A 15,617-nucleotide genomic window follows, 5' to 3' on the forward strand; every position below is an offset into this window, starting at 1 on the left:
GCGTTCCACATAATGGGTTGTTTTTTTTTGTCCCTTCTCAGCCCTTGTCTGGACTCGGCTACGTAGTGTCGCCCCTATTCTGTGTCATTCCGGTGCTCTGGTATCGTTACGTCCGCTGTTTGTTTGCCAGGCGTGGTGGGTAAGTGTCGGCTGGTGGTCGGCTCGGCGGATTAAAAAGGTCAGAAACTCTCGACTGCCTTTGTCAAGTTCGCAGGGCGGAACGGAACACCTTGCCCCATTTGTAGACAAGACCCCATGGCACGCGATGGCTCAAAGTTGTCGCTCTTATGTGGCAAAAGGCACGTCGCCCTCTGTGCCTGCGGGGACCCCCGTGGAGCATACGGGCCCCCAGTCCCTCGCGCGCCTATATTCAACGACCATCCTGCAAAAAGGCACCAGAGGCTGCGTTCGTCATTGGGGTGGCATGTCAGCGGCTTCCAGAGACAAAGCCTCACATCATACACAGGCACCGACCCAGGGAAACAGCAGTTGCGATGAAAAAGAGGACAATGCTCCTTTATTGTACTATCATGGTACCCATTGTCATCAGATACGTTGGCAGAGGCATCGCCACTCTGCCAAGCCCATTCCTTTTCGCCCGTAACATGTCCGTGAATGCAGAAACCACCCGAGACCACAGCCTTCTTACTTGAGGGGAATGAAACGAGAAGAGTGCGTGGCACCGATACCGGGTCGGCCGTGCTTGACGGGCTTGCTGTGGAGAGAGTCAGCGCTTCCGCCCCGCCCCGCGAGATGACGACAGACGAGAGAGGGTAAGGAAGGGGTGCGTACTATGAGATAGAGAACTCAGCCAGGTAGTGGCCAACCATCTCAGGCTTGATCTCCACCTGGTTGAACTCCTTGCCGGAGTAGATGCCGATGACGGAGCCGATCATCTCGGGGACGACAATCATGTCGCGGAGATGGGTCTTGACGAGGTCGGGCTTCTCGTTGGGCTTGGCCTCCTGCTTGGCCTTGCGGAGCTTCTTGATGAGGCCCATAGGGCGGCGCTTCAGACCACGGTTGATCCTGCGGCGGGCACGGGCGTGGACGACATCGCGGAGCTGGTCGGAGCTGAGATCCAGGAGGCTGTGAAAATCACTTCAATCAGTATGTCTGCTCTCGCTCGAACATATATGCTTGCTCGTCTTCGGGATTCGCGATTATTTTGTCTCCGCCAGGGCGAGTCTCGGGTGTTCGGTGAAAGAAAAAAACGTACTTGTCAAGGTCGATTCCTCGGTAAGAGAACTTGCGGAAGGCTCTTCTCTTCTTGAGCTCGGCGGCCTCCTCGGCGTTCTAAAATCCGCCCTCTGTTAGTCGCCCATCTTCATCATGATCGGTCGAGGACGGGAGGGGGTAACGGCAGGGCACGATGGCAAGACGGCGATAGTAGTTTGCCATCGCACCGGTGGCGTCGAGGATCTCGTGCAGAAAGTTGACAACGTACGTATTCGTCAGCCATGATCGCGGTGTTGGAGTTCTCGAATTCGCCTGTCGCTGGGTGTCGACGAGCGAATGTACTTGCCGGGATGGAGTCGTAGGAGGGCTGTCGAGTCGCTGGCGGGTTGACGAGCCAGGCCACTCCAAAATTTGCCAGTAGGGTTTTCGTGCCCTTCGCCTGTTGAGTCACGTGAGAATTTTGGCGACCTCTGCGCGGATTGTGGGCTGGGCGCCCGTCCGTTTGAGTGTGTGGGTCATCAGTTCACGGCCGACAGACCTAACCTACCCCATTGTTTAGCCGGTGACGCCTGGGTGGGGCCTGGGTAGATTCTGCACCAACGACCACTACAGAGAGCACTAGTCGCTCTTGGGGGAGAGCACGTGCAGCTCTCCCCCTGTCGATTGTCGTCGAGGCTCTCGTCGACATCACGAACAGGCAGCCACGTTGCCTGCCAAGACCGGCATCTCGTCCAAGTGGACTGAGACCCAGCGCCCAGGCCTTGGGGCCAAGGCACCTTCGTCACATCCTCATGTGCTGCGAGACAGCGCCGACGGAGCAGGCACAGGGATGCTCGCCGCATGAGCAGCGAACGAGCGGTCGACAACGCGGCGACTCAGCCAAGTTGACGGTGGTGGCATCGGCGGCGCATCACGGCGAGCGCGAAAAGTCCCCTTGTCGTCAAAGGAGTGCGACCTGGTAGTCCCTTCCCGCCCCGACATTGCGAGCTTTGCGTACGTGCACTGTGCATCGCAATTGGGAAAGATGGCGAGGCATTGGCGGCCGCGCCGCTCTGTACGAAGTACTTCACGAAAAGGCAAAGGGGCAGGCCTCGAAGCAGCAGAGTACGGAGTATGTACGTCGTGCTCGGCAGCACAGAGAGATGTACCCAGGCGAAGAAATTGGACAAATGCCGCCTTTGCAGCCCGAAATCGTGCCACGGGATGTCGATGCAGACGGCTCTCGGTTAGCGGTCTGAAGGCGACCCGGGGTGTCTAGGGCCCGTCCATTCAGTGAGCGTGGTTTGCAAGCCTTCGTTTCCGCGCCGTGTAACTGCTGACGGCCGGTCTGCTGGCTCTGGGCAGGGCGGCTTGGCCGGCGAGCATGGTTGCACGAAAGTAACGAGGGGTGCCATTTGAGGACCGGCAAGCCGGGACAAGGAATGGAGCAATACGTGCTCCCGTCCTCCGGAGGCAGGGCGGTCACATGGGATGGGGGATTGCACGTACTTCGTACATACCCTCCATCAGGCGCGGGTCTCGGCGTGCAAGAGGGGGGCTGCGGCGGGCGAGGGTTCGGGCTCTGTCCGGGTCGAGCCGTGGCCGCGCCGGGCTGGTGGGAGGGCAGTTGAACGAGCAGCAGTGCTCGCCGGAGGACAGCCCCGAGAGCCAAGGCGAGCTTGACGTGAGGGCAATTACGTCGTTCAGTAATGCCCGTGTATGCGATAGCGACTTGTCTGGCGCCGAGACGACGTCGGAACGCTTGGCGTTGGACGGCGTGTGAAGGGCGACGGGGGGTTAGTTAAAAAATGACTGTGACGTGTTGGGCGCTGGTGGGTGCGAGCCCTTTGCCGTCTCGGCCGCCGGCAGGGCAGCAGTTTTGGTGCCCGCCCGTTGCGGGTGACGGTGCTGCTTCGTACCTGCGGTATCAATTGATGTCCCCGGGTGCGTGACGGGCGGCTTGTTGCTGCTGCCGCCGCTGTTCCGTAGCGTTGGGTTGAGGCGTGCAGGGGTGACGCCCAGTCGGTTTACGTGTCCGTCTCGGCTGCTTGATCCATGTCAGTTACAGTTTACTGTATACCTACTGTATATATTGGCTCAATCGTACGTACTTCGCACAAACAGCCAAATGCAGTAGTATGTGTAGGGACCAAGGGCGTCGTATATGAGGTAATCCATGCTCAAATACTTTGTTAGGCGCCTCATAGCAGTGCTACTAATGGAAGTTAGGTACCTAGTAGTGAGGTAGGTGGAACAGCACAGCCTGCGGTAACTTGGCATCCCTTTTTGGTTCTCTCCCCAGGTACAGTATACAGGATCGTGCCAATCTTGTCCAGGACGGTGTCCCGCAGCAATGAAATACCCCGTACGTACCATGTCCACGGCTTCGACCTAGAGTCCGGTCTGGCTTGCGATGGATGATGATGCACGTGCGCGGTCTGGCAGCATTCGTGAGGTGGCCGTCATTTAGCTATAGTGGTGCCTCTGGATATCATTTTGCTGCTACCAATTGCCACTACCAAGTTGGGTGCCTAACTGACTGCTTCGTACTAGATACCCTGACGCACCAAACGTGCGAGGTTGGATACAGTGCTTGCAGGTATTGCCGCCGGCGGCGGCGGCGGCAGCGGGCGGGCGGGCGGGCGAGCCAGCAGCGTCCAAAGTGGGTGACACCACCGCCCGCCAAAAGTTCAGAAAGGAGCGACCCATGCTGGGCAGTGGCCGGCTCGGGTCTTGGCGGTCTCGGCGTCGTTTCGCCTTTTCCGCTGGGTGATGCCGCCAAGCCCTTGCGGTTTGCGCAGCGCCGTCCAGCGACAAAAGGACGCGACCCTCGCCCTCCGGTCTGTCGGGGGGGGAGGGAAGAGGTTCCTGAGTGCAGACATCTCGAGGTCGCCGTGTTTGCGAGCAACACACGACGCTCTGCCCGCCGCCTCATCTTGGTCCATCGTGTCAAGCCTCACGACAGCGCCTCCGGTCGTCCTCATCCGCGTCCAAGGCCGGTGACGTGAACCATCCGCCGGTTGGCCTTGCTGGAGACGCCCATTGGACGGCTCCAAGCGACCCGGGGCGTCCGTCTGGTATTTGACCTGACACGCGGGCCGGGCCATCGTCAGCTTCGGCGCCGCATCGTTCATTACATACAAAGTACCTACAGCTCATCCATCCGCCATCGCCAACGCCTCGTCCTACCCCACGGCCCACCTGCCGCCGCCTCCCCGGGACCGCCGTTGCCCGTGGGCCTGCCTTCATCAGCCCGCGGGCCATGCGTGCATGACCCGACGCCGGAGACAAGCGACTGGGTACCAAACTGGACGCGGGCCATCGGCGTCGTCCCACGCCTTGTAAGCCACGCCCGCCGCCGCCAGAAGTCACGGGCCACGTCGAATTCGACTTCGACTTCGACTTCGACAGCGACCCGTCGCCGCCGGCCTTTGACCCCGCAAGCTTCGGGATAGCTTGCTTCTCCCGCTCCGACCATGTCGTCGTCGCCTGTGCCGGCAACTGCTCCCGTCTCCATCTTCGCCGCCTCAACCGCCTCACCGGTCTCGCGACCAAGCTTCAACCTCACATCGACGGCGACTTCGACGTCCTCGGAAGACCACCATGCCACTACGCAGACGTTTCCACCCATGACCACCTACTGGACCAAGCCCCAGAGCTGCACATGGACATATGTCGTCGAAAACGTGTCGCTGCAGGCCTCTTCAGGCGCCGTCGCCTGGCTCGATCTCGAGCCAAGATCCGGCGCGAGCACCTTGTCCTGTTACCCGGACGGCATGTTCTTCGACGGGCGCACGGGCGTCTTCAGCCCCGCGACCTGCCCCAATGGCTGGACCACCGTCTCGCTGCGTGTCAACACGGACGAGGACGCCATGCAGGCGACCACCACAGCCATATGCTGTTCATCGTAAGCTGTTATGACCTTTATTAAGCCGCTTGACCCGGAGCTAATCGGAACGCTGACGTAGATACTACTCTCTCGACGGTTCACACTGCAAGCGATCCGTTCCAACTGTGCTTGCTGTGCCCATCTCGTATAATCGCACGGCCAGCACCTACGATATCATGACAAACTCAACCACCACCCTCACATCCGCAACCATGGCAGTCAACACCATTCGCGCGCTATTCATGGAACAGGACAAGAAGCAGCTTGGTCTGACCAACGAGAACGAAATTGGAGACGTGCCCGATAAATCGCGTCCGCTGACCATCGGAGCCCGTGTAGGCATCGCACTAGGCGTGGCGGGTTTTGTTTCCATAACTCTCGCAGCCATCACATATTGCATTCTGCGGAGGAGGCGGCGGCGCAGAAAGAAAGCCGCACCTCAGGGCCAGCATGAACTTGCCTGCGTCCCCGACATGTACGGCCCGGCCGGCGGGCGACTACGCGACGGGACCGTGGCAGAACCGCCGCCCGCGTACGAGGCATCGCTGTCTTCCTCGTCCACCAACCCGGCAGACGGAGAAGGGGAGAACACTGCGGCGCGGGACGAGGAAATACGAGTCCTCGTCGCGCAGAAGGCGGCCATCCAGCGACGACTTGAGGAGTTGGAAAGGGTCGATGACACGCGCAACCCCTGACTGGCGGTGATATAATAATGGTGTTGTAATGTTGCGCGTCGCCGATGCTTTCTTTGTTTGTCCTTCTGTACCTCATTGGCGGCAACAGACCGTCTGCAACGATACCACTTTGCACACAACGAGAGCATGGCGAGGCCAGGCGGGGGATTCGGGCTGCATGGTAGCCGGCGAGCACGGGGAGATGGCCTTGATCTTCGGTATAGTCCTACTAAACGGAATCACGCATTGCCATCCTCTGGATTGGCCACTGAATGCCCACGACGCAAGTCTCGCAGCCATGTGATGCTCTGCGGGGAGTCCGGGTTCAGGGTTCAGCCGCGCATATTGTTTTTGTCTTCATGTCTCGCCCGGGTGACTGATTCCATGTTGGGGTTTGGGGGGGAGCACTAAGACAATGTCTACCCGGGAGCCTCGGGTGTTCGGGGACGTGGCACTGGGGACTGGGCACGTGGGTGACTGTCGTGTCGATATATATCTGCGATTGCGATGCCGCCAGAGCGAAAGTCGCTTGTAGTGAATTTGGCGTGCTACAACGAAGCAATCGAGAAGTCGCCTGTTGCGTAGAGACTAATCGAATATCATCTCAATCAAGCCGGGCTCAGACATCCAATGAGACTCGAAGCGACTGTGGCTGCCGCTAATAGACGGGCGGGAATGGCCCGTAGGGCCCGGGTCTCCACTACAGTCCACTGTACGAGGTACGAGTTATGTAGTAAAAGGCAAATAGAGTTGTAGGGTGAGCAACGAGGCCTTGCTTTATTGGCATGCCCCTTTCTATAAGCGACGACAACGTGTGTACGTGTGTGGCCCTTGCGTGTTGATGAATCTCGCTTGATCTGGCGAGGGCTGCGTGACAGCCGGTTGCGGGCGCCATCTCGGCACACAGGGGAGGAGATGCAGCTTCCATGGGTCCACAGGGTGCTCGCGGCGCAGGGGGGCGGGCGGGGGGCAGCGTACCAGTGGAGTGGAAGAGTGCAGCCAGAGCCCTGGAGGCATTGGATGGCACCCGTGCATTTGATGCCCCCCCCTCCAGCGCAAGCCACCCCCTGCGTCGATGGATATGGGTTGGTTTGATTGGGGAGACTGGACGTGCTCAAGCAACCGCCGCCATGCACCAATTGGCGGTGAGGGGTCGCTGAGACTCGCTTGCACCGCGGCAGCTGGCGCCCGCCCAAAGTCCCCGTTACCTGCGCTGGTGGGCCCGCCAGAGATTCACACCTCATGCACGTTCACACATTCGACCCCACCACCACTTACAAAATGACCCCTGTGACGACGGTGCCGGCGCTGCTGCTGCTGCTGCTGCTGCTGCTCGACCCCGCCAAAAGCCCACAGCTGGTGCTCTCTCCCCAAAACACTTCGATTGGATCCAACCATCCAAAGAAATCCAACAGACATCGGTCCTCCCCCCCCCGCGTTGTGTTTTCCCATTTCCATCCTCGGCCGATTCATCACGTCCGCTGGCGTATTGACTTTTCAAAATGAAGGGCGAGGTGAGTCCACCGCGCTTCGGCTTGTCGCGCCTGTGGCTGGCGGAGCCTCGCCAGCAACAAGTGCCGTGACCGGCGTGCCCCTGAGCCAGCAGCTCCAACATCACCACCACCTGCTAACCACCGAACCCGTCGACAGATTCTTCACCTTCACCTGGGCCAGGCTGGCACCCAGCTTGGTAACTCTGCCTGGGAGCTGTATGTGGTTCTTCCTTTCAAGCCCCGAGCCTGATTCACCCTCCGCACCCGCGAGCGCCGCGTAGACGGGACTGACCGTGGCGGCAACAGCTACCTCCTCGAGCATGGCCTTGGCCCCGATGGCCGCCCCGACCCCAATGCCAAGGATGTCGGCGACCCGGGATCTTTCGAGACCTTCTTCACTGAGACCAGCGGCGGCAAGCACGTCCCTCGGTCCATCTTCATGGACCTCGACCCGTCTCCCATCGACGAGATCCGCACCGGCGCCTACCGCCAGCTCTTCCACCCTGAGCTCCTCATCAGCGGCAAGGAAGATGCCGCCAACAACTACGCGCGAGGTCACTACACCATCGGCAAGGAGATGGTCGATGACGTTATGGACCGCGTTCGTCGCGTTGCCGGTGAGTTTCCAACCCTTGCTTCGCCGTCAGGTGGCGGTTTGCGACGGCCACGCGCTGACCTTGCTTGATTCGAAGACAACTGCCAATCGCTGCAGGGCTTTCTCATCTTCCACTCCTTCGGCGGTGGTACCGGCTCTGGCTTTGGTGCTCTGATGCTTGAGCGCCTTGCTACCGAGTACGGCAAGAAGACGAAGCTCGAGTTCGCTGTTTACCCGTCTCCCCGCACCAACACAGCCGTTGTGGAGCCCTACAACGCCGTCCTGTCGACGCATAGCACCATTGAGAACTCGGACTGCACCTTCCTTGTCGACAACGAGGCCGTCTACGATATCTGCCGCCGCAACCTCGACATCCCGCGGCCCTCGTATGACCACCTCAACCGTCTGATTGCGCAGGTCGTCAGCTCCATCACCTCGTCTCTCCGTTTCGACGGTGCCCTCAACGTCGACCTGAACGAGTTCCAGACCAACCTGGTCCCCTACCCGCGCATTCACTACCCGCTTATCAGCTACGCGCCCGTGGTCTCTGCGGCCAAGAGTGCGCACGAGGGCTTCAAAGTCCACGACCTCACCTTCCAGTGTAAGTATCGAGGCTACCGCCAAGGGGTCATCAGAATCCAAGAAGAGGCCGGACGCTAACGCTAGCTCCCAGGCTTCGAGCCTAACAACCAAATGGTGGTATGCGACCCGCGCAACGGAAAGTACATGGCTGTTGCCCTGCTGTACCGCGGCGACGTCGTCCCCCGCGACTGCACTGCCGCCATCGCCGCCGTCAAGGCCAAGGCCTCGTTCAATCTCGTTGAGTGGTGCCCTACCGGCTTCAAGCTTGGCATCAACTACCAGAAGCCAATGGCCGTTCCCGCTTCCGCAGAGGACGGTGGCCTCGCCTCCGTCGACCGATCCGTTTCCATGCTTTCCAACACCACCGCCATCGCCGAAGCCTGGTCCCGACTTGACCATAAGTTCGACCTCATGCACAGCAAGCGCGCCTTTGTTCACTGGTATGTCGGCGAGGGTATGGAGGAGGGCGAGTTCACCGAGGCCCGGGAGGACCTTGCTGCTCTCGAGAAGGACTATGAAGAGGTCGCCGCCGACTCCTTTGAGCCCGAGGAGGAGGCTGAGTACTAGGCACCTGAAGCGACGTGCCATCAATACCACAGGCGGTCTAGAATTTCCCCTCTTTTTGATTTACACTGCGATGCGACTCTTTAGACGGTCCAGGGTATCCGCCGCGCTGGCGAGCTTTTCGTGCTCATGGCACGCTCTCAGGGCAGGGAGGGCGAGGCGAGACTGCGTGGCTCCCGCTTCTGCGGAAGCTGGCCCCTGGGTCCTTTCGGTAGATGATCTTTTGGTGTCGACCCTGGCGGACGGACTTTCGAGGTCTACTTCAACGTCTTTAGTTTCTGTTCCGCTGGCAGGCAAGTGAGCAAGCAGGCAGAGAATTGTGTTGGTGATATCCTTTTTCTTCCCTTTTTGTTCCGGCTGGATCAAGGCTGTTGCGTGCGTGCGTGCGTGCGTGTAGGCTTGAATGGATGAATCATGCGTTGTAATGGTTTGCGCCTGTTTTATGCCTTACAGTATGCCAGCCAGCCAAATTCTTTTAATCTCTGCGAAGCTCTGCTATGCCCTGCATATGATCGACCAAGGCAATGCCGTGTCACCTCATCCTGACCTGGCCTATGTATACTCCCTTGGCATCACGAGGCGCACCCGCCGCACCAATACCAGTTCCCACCACTACGTCGCTCCGCCATGTACGTTTCAGCTGGAGGGCTTGGTCTTCTTCCACTCCGCTGCCCTCCGCGCGCCTCGGTGAGTCGGCTTAGGCTTCTTGCCCTTGCCCTTCTTCCCAAACTTGAGGTCCTTGGGCCGGCCGTCCCTGGACGAGGCTCTCCTGCCCTCGAAGACGATCTGCTCCGGCGACTTCTTGCTGACGAGTGCGGCGGCGTTGGCGCCGTCCTTGCCACCCCGCTGCATCTGCGCGGCGCCGGCGCGTCCGAGCAGCTTGCCGGCGCGTCCTGCGGCAGCCTGCTGCTCGGGGGTGATCTTGGGCCTGTAGCCCGTGCCGCCGCGCCCCTTGCTGTTGTCCGAGGCGTTGGCCTTGGCGCTGGCGCGCTCCTGGGCGAGGGCCGTCTTGCGAGGGTCCTTGGCGCGCGTCACGCGGAGCGGGCGAGGTAGCATGGGAGGGAATTTCTTGCCGTCGAGGAGCAGGGCCGACTCGACGTCGTTGCCGTCCTGGTTTTCGTTTAGCGATGTGAGCAAGGCAGTATGGGGGGCGAACAAGAGGGAGGCTGAAGCTTACGTAGAACTGAACGTACGCGAATCCCTTGCCGACTCTCGTCTTAGGATCCCGCACGACACGCACGTTCTCGACTTTGCCTTGCTTGCTGAACGTCCGCCAGAGGCCCTCCTCCACATCGGCAGGGACCTTGGTGCGCTTCTTCTCCACCGTCTTGCCGTCGCCGTCGGTGTTTAGAACAGTCTCATCGTCGACGAAGCCCAAATTGCCCACGAAGATGCACCTACGGTGGTCCATGGGGCTAGGATGGGCGACGCTGTCTACCCTGATGTGACGGCCCAGAACCTCGCTGCCATTGAGCTCCGAGACGATCCGGCGAGCGGCGGCCGTCGAGGAGAAGACAGCATATGCATTGGTGGATTTGGTCGTGGCGGTCATGAGAGACTTGGTGATGTAGGCTGCGCGCTTCGGCATGGAGCCAGTAGAGAAAGCGACGGATCGGAATCGCAGTGACTCGAGCTTCTGGGGAGGGGAATCGTTCGGGTTGAGGGCAGACGACAGATGGTTCATCAGAGCCCTTTTCGCCTTCTTGTCCGAGATGGCTTCGGAGGAGACATTGCCGAGGAAGACGGTCCGGGAGGCCCGTTCCACGTCAGTCGTATTGGGGTCCTTAGCCAGCGACTCGTGCACGGGTACGTCTTCGTCGTCAACGGAAGGTTGGTCTTGCTCGGTGCGCCCGCCCTTGAATCGTTTCGACTCATGCTCGGGAGCGTCATCCTTGGACATTTCGGCTAGATACTTGGCCTCGAGCTCATCGTTGTCGTCCTTTCTCTTGCGCTTTCGCTCCCTCCGGGCCTTGGGAGCCTCTACTGCTTCCGCTTCCGTAACCGTCCGCAGTTGGTCGTCCACGGTAGCTTCCTTTTCGCCCTCATTCTCGTTGACTTCATTGTCGTCGCCCTTGGGGGACGTGTCGTCGCTGCCGGATTCATCGTCGTCTTCGTAGTCGAGCTCCTCGCTAATCTCAGACAACACCTCGTCATCACCGTCCTCGTCGTCACCGACGACGGGCTTGGACTTGGGCTCAGACGGCGCAGAGTAGCGAGACTTTGGAGGTGCCGCGACTGGTCCGGCCTGGGTTGCACGGGCTGTCAGCGACTGGGGCTGGCGGACGGGAGCAGGCGCCGACAACTTACACTGGAGGCAAAGAGGGCATCGAGGGTGGGGTCTATGGCCTTGGAGGCGACGCCCAGCGCAGAGACTGTTCTGAGGTAATTGTCAGCCAAAAGAGAACGGAGACGAATAATAGGAGCTTTCCGGACGCTGCCGCAGCTCGACGTACTTTTTTGGCATCTTGAGCGCTGGCGGGTGCTGGGAAATCGCACCGACGTGATCGCACGGGAAAAAAATCAGGGCCTGCACTTGGCGCGCGCTGATGTTCCCCCAAAACTTTTGGGCGAGTCCGGACTGGGTCCTGCGGGCGCCGCCTACCCGCTAAAAGCGGGAAAGCCAATGGGAGCCCACTCGGTCAGTTGGAGACGCTGCGTCACTCCGCGGCTGGCCGCTAGGTACCAAGGTACCTAGGTATTTCTGCCACCGCCCACCACCGGCTGCTTCACCGCCTTTGGTCCGTCCAGCCCGCTCTCGGCTGGTTTTTGGTGCGCGCCTCAGTCGGTCGGTCGGTCGCAGCTGCCCGCAGAATGGAACGCACCCCAGCACCCAGTCAGGGCCCCAGCGGAGGTACTTTGCCCGCACCAGCAACACGCGAAGTGACCTGGGTACCCGCCTTCCTCCCTCTCGCTTCGCTTCTTCCCTCCCATCCTCTTCCTCCTCTCTCTCCTCCTGCTCCAGCCAGCCCGCGCACACCCTCCACAGCCCATGTCTTTTCTCTGCCCTTGTGCAACTCTGGCGACCGCATTCCAAGCTGCATCTTGACCACTGCGCCTGCCGCAGCCCTCGCGGCACCTGATCACGGGTCCGACTTTGCGTGCCGCTGATCTGCACGCAGCTCCAGCCTGGCCCTCTGCGCCGACGTTGGACTCTTGCCCGACCGCTCAGTGCCGCCACGACCTCTCGACCGATAAGAAAACCCACGCTGTACAGCCGCGATCCGTCTGCGGATTGGAAGCCTCGCACGACCTGATACCATCGCCACCTTGGCAGGGCCATGGCGGCTACAGCTTCAGCTTCTGCCACCCAGTCACCCGCGGGGCCTGGTGTGGCGGACCTCGAGGACAGCAACGTCTCCAGCCCTCTGAGCGAGGTCGACGACGGCGATACCAATGACGGCGATATTGAACGTATGCATCTCGACTCCCGCGGCGACGATGGCGACAATTCCAGCGCCAGCGGCGACGAGCGCCCGGACGCACGCCACGACGGCTCCGACTCTGACAGCGCCCTGTCCGACGCCGCGTCGGACGTCCATTCCGATGCCAACGACACCGAGGCGGAGACAGAACGACTGTATGACACTCCCAAGAACCAGAGACAGAGAGACGTGCTCGTCGATCAATTCAACAACGGCCAGGTCTTTGAGCACACGCCGAGCAAGCTCCGCCGGACCACTCGCGCCGCTGGCGAGCACGCCGACGATGAGTCTGTCTCGGGTGACGATGCCTCGGTCCCCTCTAGCCACGCTGTAGGAGACGAGTCGCCTGCAAAACCAGCCACAACAAATAATACGAGCGTTGACGAGGACGTCAAGCAGGACGCGCACGAGCGCAAGCGCAAGCGCTCTCCTCTCGCCGATCAATCTGAGTCGGACCAGCCGCTTAGAAAGCGTACTGGGTCCGTCGCGGCGGGCGACGCAGATGGTGACGATGATTTGCCCATGAATGAAGATGACACACCCTCGGTGATCCCGCTTAGCGGACAACAGTCTGGGGGCGAGGACGAGGAAAGCGGTCCGCCTTCCCGCCGAGACACAACGGCCGAAGGAGAAGCGCGACCGGCGAAGAAGTCCACGCGTAGCTCTCTTAAGAGAAAAGGCCTTGCTGTGGACGATGCGACTGGCGAGGTGGACAGCGATGCTCGCGACGATCAAGCCGATGCCACTGCCGGGGACGAAACCGAACAGCCCGAAGACGAACCGGACGCGGATGTGGACGAGGAAGCAGATGCCGCAGCCAAAAACATCGAAGAAAGTAAGTTTTACTGTCTCAAGCCCAGCTTCTCGGGCGACGCTAACCTGCCGAGCAGTGGAACGAAAGACTGCCGCCTTCAAAGACTGGACGCATATCGAGGAAATGTTCAGTATTTTCAGGGAAAGGTACATGTTCCTTCTATTGATAACACGTCGCCGTGATGTTGACTTTGAGTTATAGGCTTTATAAAGATCGCCTTCGCCGACTCGAGGAGGAAGAGCAGTCCCTCCTGGCCGATGAACCCACCCATCCAGAGTACCTCAACATGAAGAAATGTATCGATGATCGGCTCAACAAACGAAAGCAAGAGATCAAGACCGAATTCGACTACCGCATGAAAGCACACGAGCGCCGAGCGGTTGCTCAGCGAGCGCAGATCTGGAGCCAATTCTACCAGGCTATTCGTGAAAGGCGGGAGCTGGCACTGGAGAGGCTGAACCAGCAGTGGTACGAAGTCCAGAGCGCCAGGCGCAAAGCGCATAGCTTGCCCGACTACGGCTTGCTGTTCCCCAAGGACCCGGCGCAGCGAGTAAGGAACGCCGTTGCATATAATACTGAGGTGTCGACGCTTGCTGGCCTAGCCAAGTATGAGGGCTTCCCCGGGGGCCCCGAGCTCAGAGGCGCATCGACAGCAGAGGTGGATGCGGATTTCAGTGCCATTGAGGTAGGAGATTGAGCCCTCGTTGCAACTCTGAATCTGCATCTGACCTGGTCCCACAGCAAGTACGACGCAATCGGCACAGGCCGCCGCCGCCGCCACCCCCAGCGGCGACAGTCCAAACGCGCGAGGAATACCACCACGGACCCCCAACATTTAGTCGACTTGGACCCGCGGGCGAGCAGTTCATTAAGGACACGCCGTGGGCGAACCCAAATCACTCAGCACATAAGCAGTATCAGCCGAACCACGCCCCGCCGGGTTCTCGACCCGAACCTTCGACTGCCGCCGGGCCGACGGTTCAGCCACCCAACGGACCACCGCCTGCCGACGTCAAAGCTGCGTTTGACGGGCAGCCCGCGGCTCGCCGATCGCCTGCCATGTCAAGCCGAATCTCCGAGTCGCCGGATATGACACGAAGCAAGCTGAACTCAACCTCTCACCCCATGAAGCGGGTGGGAAGCATACCGAACCTCGGCCGGGGTCCGAAAACTGCGGCTGCTTGATGGACGACTACTCATGATTTATGTCGATTGGGCTTTAAAGCCTCTTGACTTTTGTTGGCGATTAGATTTGTCACGCGGCCAGTACGAGCCATTGGAGGCCTTGATACCCCGGAGGAACTGTTGGCTTTCCGCATTTTGTGCATTTTGCACACATCGACTATGTTGTGCCTGGTCTTGGGCATCAGGATGACGGTCAGGTTGGGTTGGAGAACAGGTGGGCACGTGCTTGACCTGACGCACAAGCGGGACATGATCATTGTACGGAAGACATGGGGCTGCTTGACACGACTTGCCCTTTGTACAAACGGACTGTACCGTGATTGAGGCGTTACTCGTACAAATTGTGGGAAAGGGTACATGCTGGGTATTGTACATGATATATGAAATTTTGAACCGCCTAGGCGGTGATTGTGAGGATGGGAGATGGCATGAATGAGGAACACCGCGCTAGGCGTTGCTGGTGTCAAAAAGGCTGGCTGACCCTACCGCTCGTGATCGAGAGTGCAGTGTCCTTCGATGAGGCGGCAGTCCCATCATATGACTTTGTGATGAGGTATCTGCATCGCTTCTGCTGTAGTGGTGGCGACGTTACTTGGCCGTTGTGGGTTTCCTCGGAGCCTCGGGGACCTTGACGTCTTCAAAGTCATCCTGTCCGACTGCGTTTAGTGTGTAGTAGTCTGGAAGCCTGGTGGTCAGCTCATTTGCTGCAGCGGCGCGGACGGTTGTCGGTCCCCAGAGGAGCAAACATACATATGCCTCCGACGATGGCCATCAGGCCCAGCCCCGTGACGGTGTTCTTGACGAGATATGGCCGCCTGGCGCGGATGAGGGCCTGGCCTTGGCGCAGCCGGCGGTCGTAGTAGGTTGAGTGCGCTCTGTGGCGGGACGGGTCAGCTTGACATGCGCTCTTCTGCCGGGAAGAGTTTCAGGCGCTTACCCAGGCATCTTTGGCGTCGCGGAACCCTGAGAAAGGAGCGCCTGTAAGTCAGAGAGATGTAGTTGGAACTCTGCGAACAATGTCGTCGGCGAGATCCACGCGAAGATGGGCCGCCCAGGGATTCCGCCGGCGAAAGGTCGGCTGAATGCTGTTCCTTTGACTCAGTAGTTACGGCAGGTACGTCTCGGTGTCGGCTTGCCTGTTGGGGGGGGGGGCAGAGGTACCTTGGTACCTAGGGGGGTGGGGCGTGGATCCGCGTCAACTGCACCTCACCAAACCTTGCTTGCCTTTGCTCACCAGCTTT

At 59.9% G+C, this 15,617-nt stretch overlaps 6 protein-coding genes across 7 annotated transcripts; 3 read left to right on the forward strand and 3 right to left on the reverse strand.

Moving 5' to 3' along the window:
- Nucleotides 1-492: 492 nt before the first annotated feature.
- Nucleotides 493-1,722, reverse strand: RPS15 (ribosomal protein S15). The gene is made up of 4 exons (XM_047982200.1): nucleotides 1,448-1,722; nucleotides 1,220-1,296; nucleotides 793-1,089; nucleotides 493-715 (listed from the first exon to the last, which is right to left on the reverse strand). Exons 1-4 carry the CDS (start codon nucleotides 1,460-1,462, stop codon nucleotides 646-648), a joined length of 459 nt encoding a protein of 152 aa, XP_047838162.1. The 5' UTR covers nucleotides 1,463-1,722; the 3' UTR covers nucleotides 493-645.
- A 2,177-nt stretch (nucleotides 1,723-3,899) lies between these two features.
- Nucleotides 3,900-6,222, forward strand: JDV02_001286 (uncharacterized protein). Its single transcript, XM_047982201.1, has 2 exons — nucleotides 3,900-5,065; nucleotides 5,127-6,222. The coding sequence occupies exons 1-2, from the start codon at nucleotides 4,635-4,637 to the stop codon at nucleotides 5,740-5,742; spliced, it is 1,047 nt and encodes a 348-aa protein (XP_047838163.1). The 5' UTR covers nucleotides 3,900-4,634; the 3' UTR covers nucleotides 5,743-6,222.
- An 840-nt stretch (nucleotides 6,223-7,062) lies between these two features.
- TUB1_1 (alpha-tubulin) lies at nucleotides 7,063-9,485 on the forward strand. Its single transcript, XM_047982202.1, has 5 exons — nucleotides 7,063-7,235; nucleotides 7,372-7,430; nucleotides 7,521-7,831; nucleotides 7,907-8,410; nucleotides 8,483-9,485. Exons 1-5 carry the CDS (start codon nucleotides 7,224-7,226, stop codon nucleotides 8,956-8,958), a joined length of 1,362 nt encoding a protein of 453 aa, XP_047838164.1. The 5' UTR covers nucleotides 7,063-7,223; the 3' UTR covers nucleotides 8,959-9,485.
- Nucleotides 9,326-11,510, reverse strand: NOP12 (Nucleolar protein 12). Its single transcript, XM_047982203.1, has 4 exons — nucleotides 11,409-11,510; nucleotides 11,263-11,332; nucleotides 10,133-11,200; nucleotides 9,326-10,065 (listed from the first exon to the last, which is right to left on the reverse strand). Exons 1-4 carry the CDS (start codon nucleotides 11,417-11,419, stop codon nucleotides 9,592-9,594), a joined length of 1,623 nt encoding a protein of 540 aa, XP_047838165.1. The 5' UTR covers nucleotides 11,420-11,510; the 3' UTR covers nucleotides 9,326-9,591.
- Nucleotides 11,511-11,784: 274 nt separating this feature from the next.
- On the forward strand, nucleotides 11,785-14,814 carry JDV02_001289 (uncharacterized protein). 2 transcript variants are annotated; one of them, XM_047982204.1, is made up of 4 exons: nucleotides 11,785-13,212; nucleotides 13,268-13,337; nucleotides 13,393-13,876; nucleotides 13,933-14,814. In XM_047982204.1, exons 1-4 carry the CDS (start codon nucleotides 12,234-12,236, stop codon nucleotides 14,374-14,376), a joined length of 1,977 nt encoding a protein of 658 aa, XP_047838166.1. In that variant the 5' UTR covers nucleotides 11,785-12,233; the 3' UTR covers nucleotides 14,377-14,814. The 2 variants fall into 2 exon arrangements, with proteins under 2 accessions (XP_047838166.1, XP_047838167.1); XM_047982205.1 differs by having other exon boundaries at nucleotides 13,393-14,814.
- Nucleotides 14,620-15,448, reverse strand: JDV02_001290 (uncharacterized protein). The gene is made up of 3 exons (XM_047982206.1): nucleotides 15,314-15,448; nucleotides 15,127-15,251; nucleotides 14,620-15,053 (listed from the first exon to the last, which is right to left on the reverse strand). Exons 1-3 carry the CDS (start codon nucleotides 15,319-15,321, stop codon nucleotides 14,965-14,967), a joined length of 222 nt encoding a protein of 73 aa, XP_047838168.1. The 5' UTR covers nucleotides 15,322-15,448; the 3' UTR covers nucleotides 14,620-14,964.
- Nucleotides 15,449-15,617: the final 169 nt, after the last annotated feature.

This window comes from Purpureocillium takamizusanense, chromosome 1 (assembly GCF_022605165.1).
Source record: "Purpureocillium takamizusanense chromosome 1, complete sequence".
NCBI lineage: Eukaryota > Fungi > Ascomycota > Sordariomycetes > Hypocreales > Ophiocordycipitaceae > Purpureocillium > Purpureocillium takamizusanense.

Bases quoted from the DNA above. Each gene is read 5' to 3' on its own strand.
- JDV02_001290 (XM_047982206.1), bottom strand. The intron at 15,054-15,126 runs GTATGTTTGCTC...CCAGGCTTCCAG, and splicing joins GGCCATCGTCGGAGGCATAT to ACTACTACACACTAAACGCA.
- NOP12 (XM_047982203.1), bottom strand. The intron at 11,201-11,262 runs GTAAGTTGTCGG...CGTGCAACCCAG, and splicing joins ATGCCCTCTTTGCCTCCAGT to GCCGGACCAGTCGCGGCACC. The intron at 10,066-10,132 runs GTAAGCTTCAGC...AACGAAAACCAG, and splicing joins TCGCGTACGTTCAGTTCTAC to GACGGCAACGACGTCGAGTC.
- JDV02_001286 (XM_047982201.1), top strand. From the start codon at position 4,635: ATGTCGTCGTCGCCTGTGCCGGCAACTGCTCCCGTCTCCATCTTCGCC. The intron at 5,066-5,126 runs GTAAGCTGTTAT...ACGCTGACGTAG, and splicing joins ACAGCCATATGCTGTTCATC to ATACTACTCTCTCGACGGTT.
- JDV02_001289 (XM_047982204.1), top strand. From the start codon at position 12,234: ATGGCGGCTACAGCTTCAGCTTCTGCCACCCAGTCACCCGCGGGGCCT. The intron at 13,338-13,392 runs GTACATGTTCCT...TTTGAGTTATAG, and splicing joins TTCAGTATTTTCAGGGAAAG to GCTTTATAAAGATCGCCTTC. The intron at 13,877-13,932 runs GTAGGAGATTGA...CTGGTCCCACAG, and splicing joins CGGATTTCAGTGCCATTGAG to CAAGTACGACGCAATCGGCA.
- RPS15 (XM_047982200.1), bottom strand. The intron at 1,090-1,219 runs GTACGTTTTTTT...TGATTTTCACAG, and splicing joins CGAGGAATCGACCTTGACAA to CCTCCTGGATCTCAGCTCCG. The intron at 716-792 runs GTACGCACCCCT...CTCTCTCCACAG, and splicing joins GCTGAGTTCTCTATCTCATA to CAAGCCCGTCAAGCACGGCC.
- TUB1_1 (XM_047982202.1), top strand. The intron at 7,832-7,906 runs GTGAGTTTCCAA...CTTGATTCGAAG, and splicing joins CCGCGTTCGTCGCGTTGCCG to ACAACTGCCAATCGCTGCAG. The intron at 8,411-8,482 runs GTAAGTATCGAG...GCTAGCTCCCAG, and splicing joins CCACGACCTCACCTTCCAGT to GCTTCGAGCCTAACAACCAA.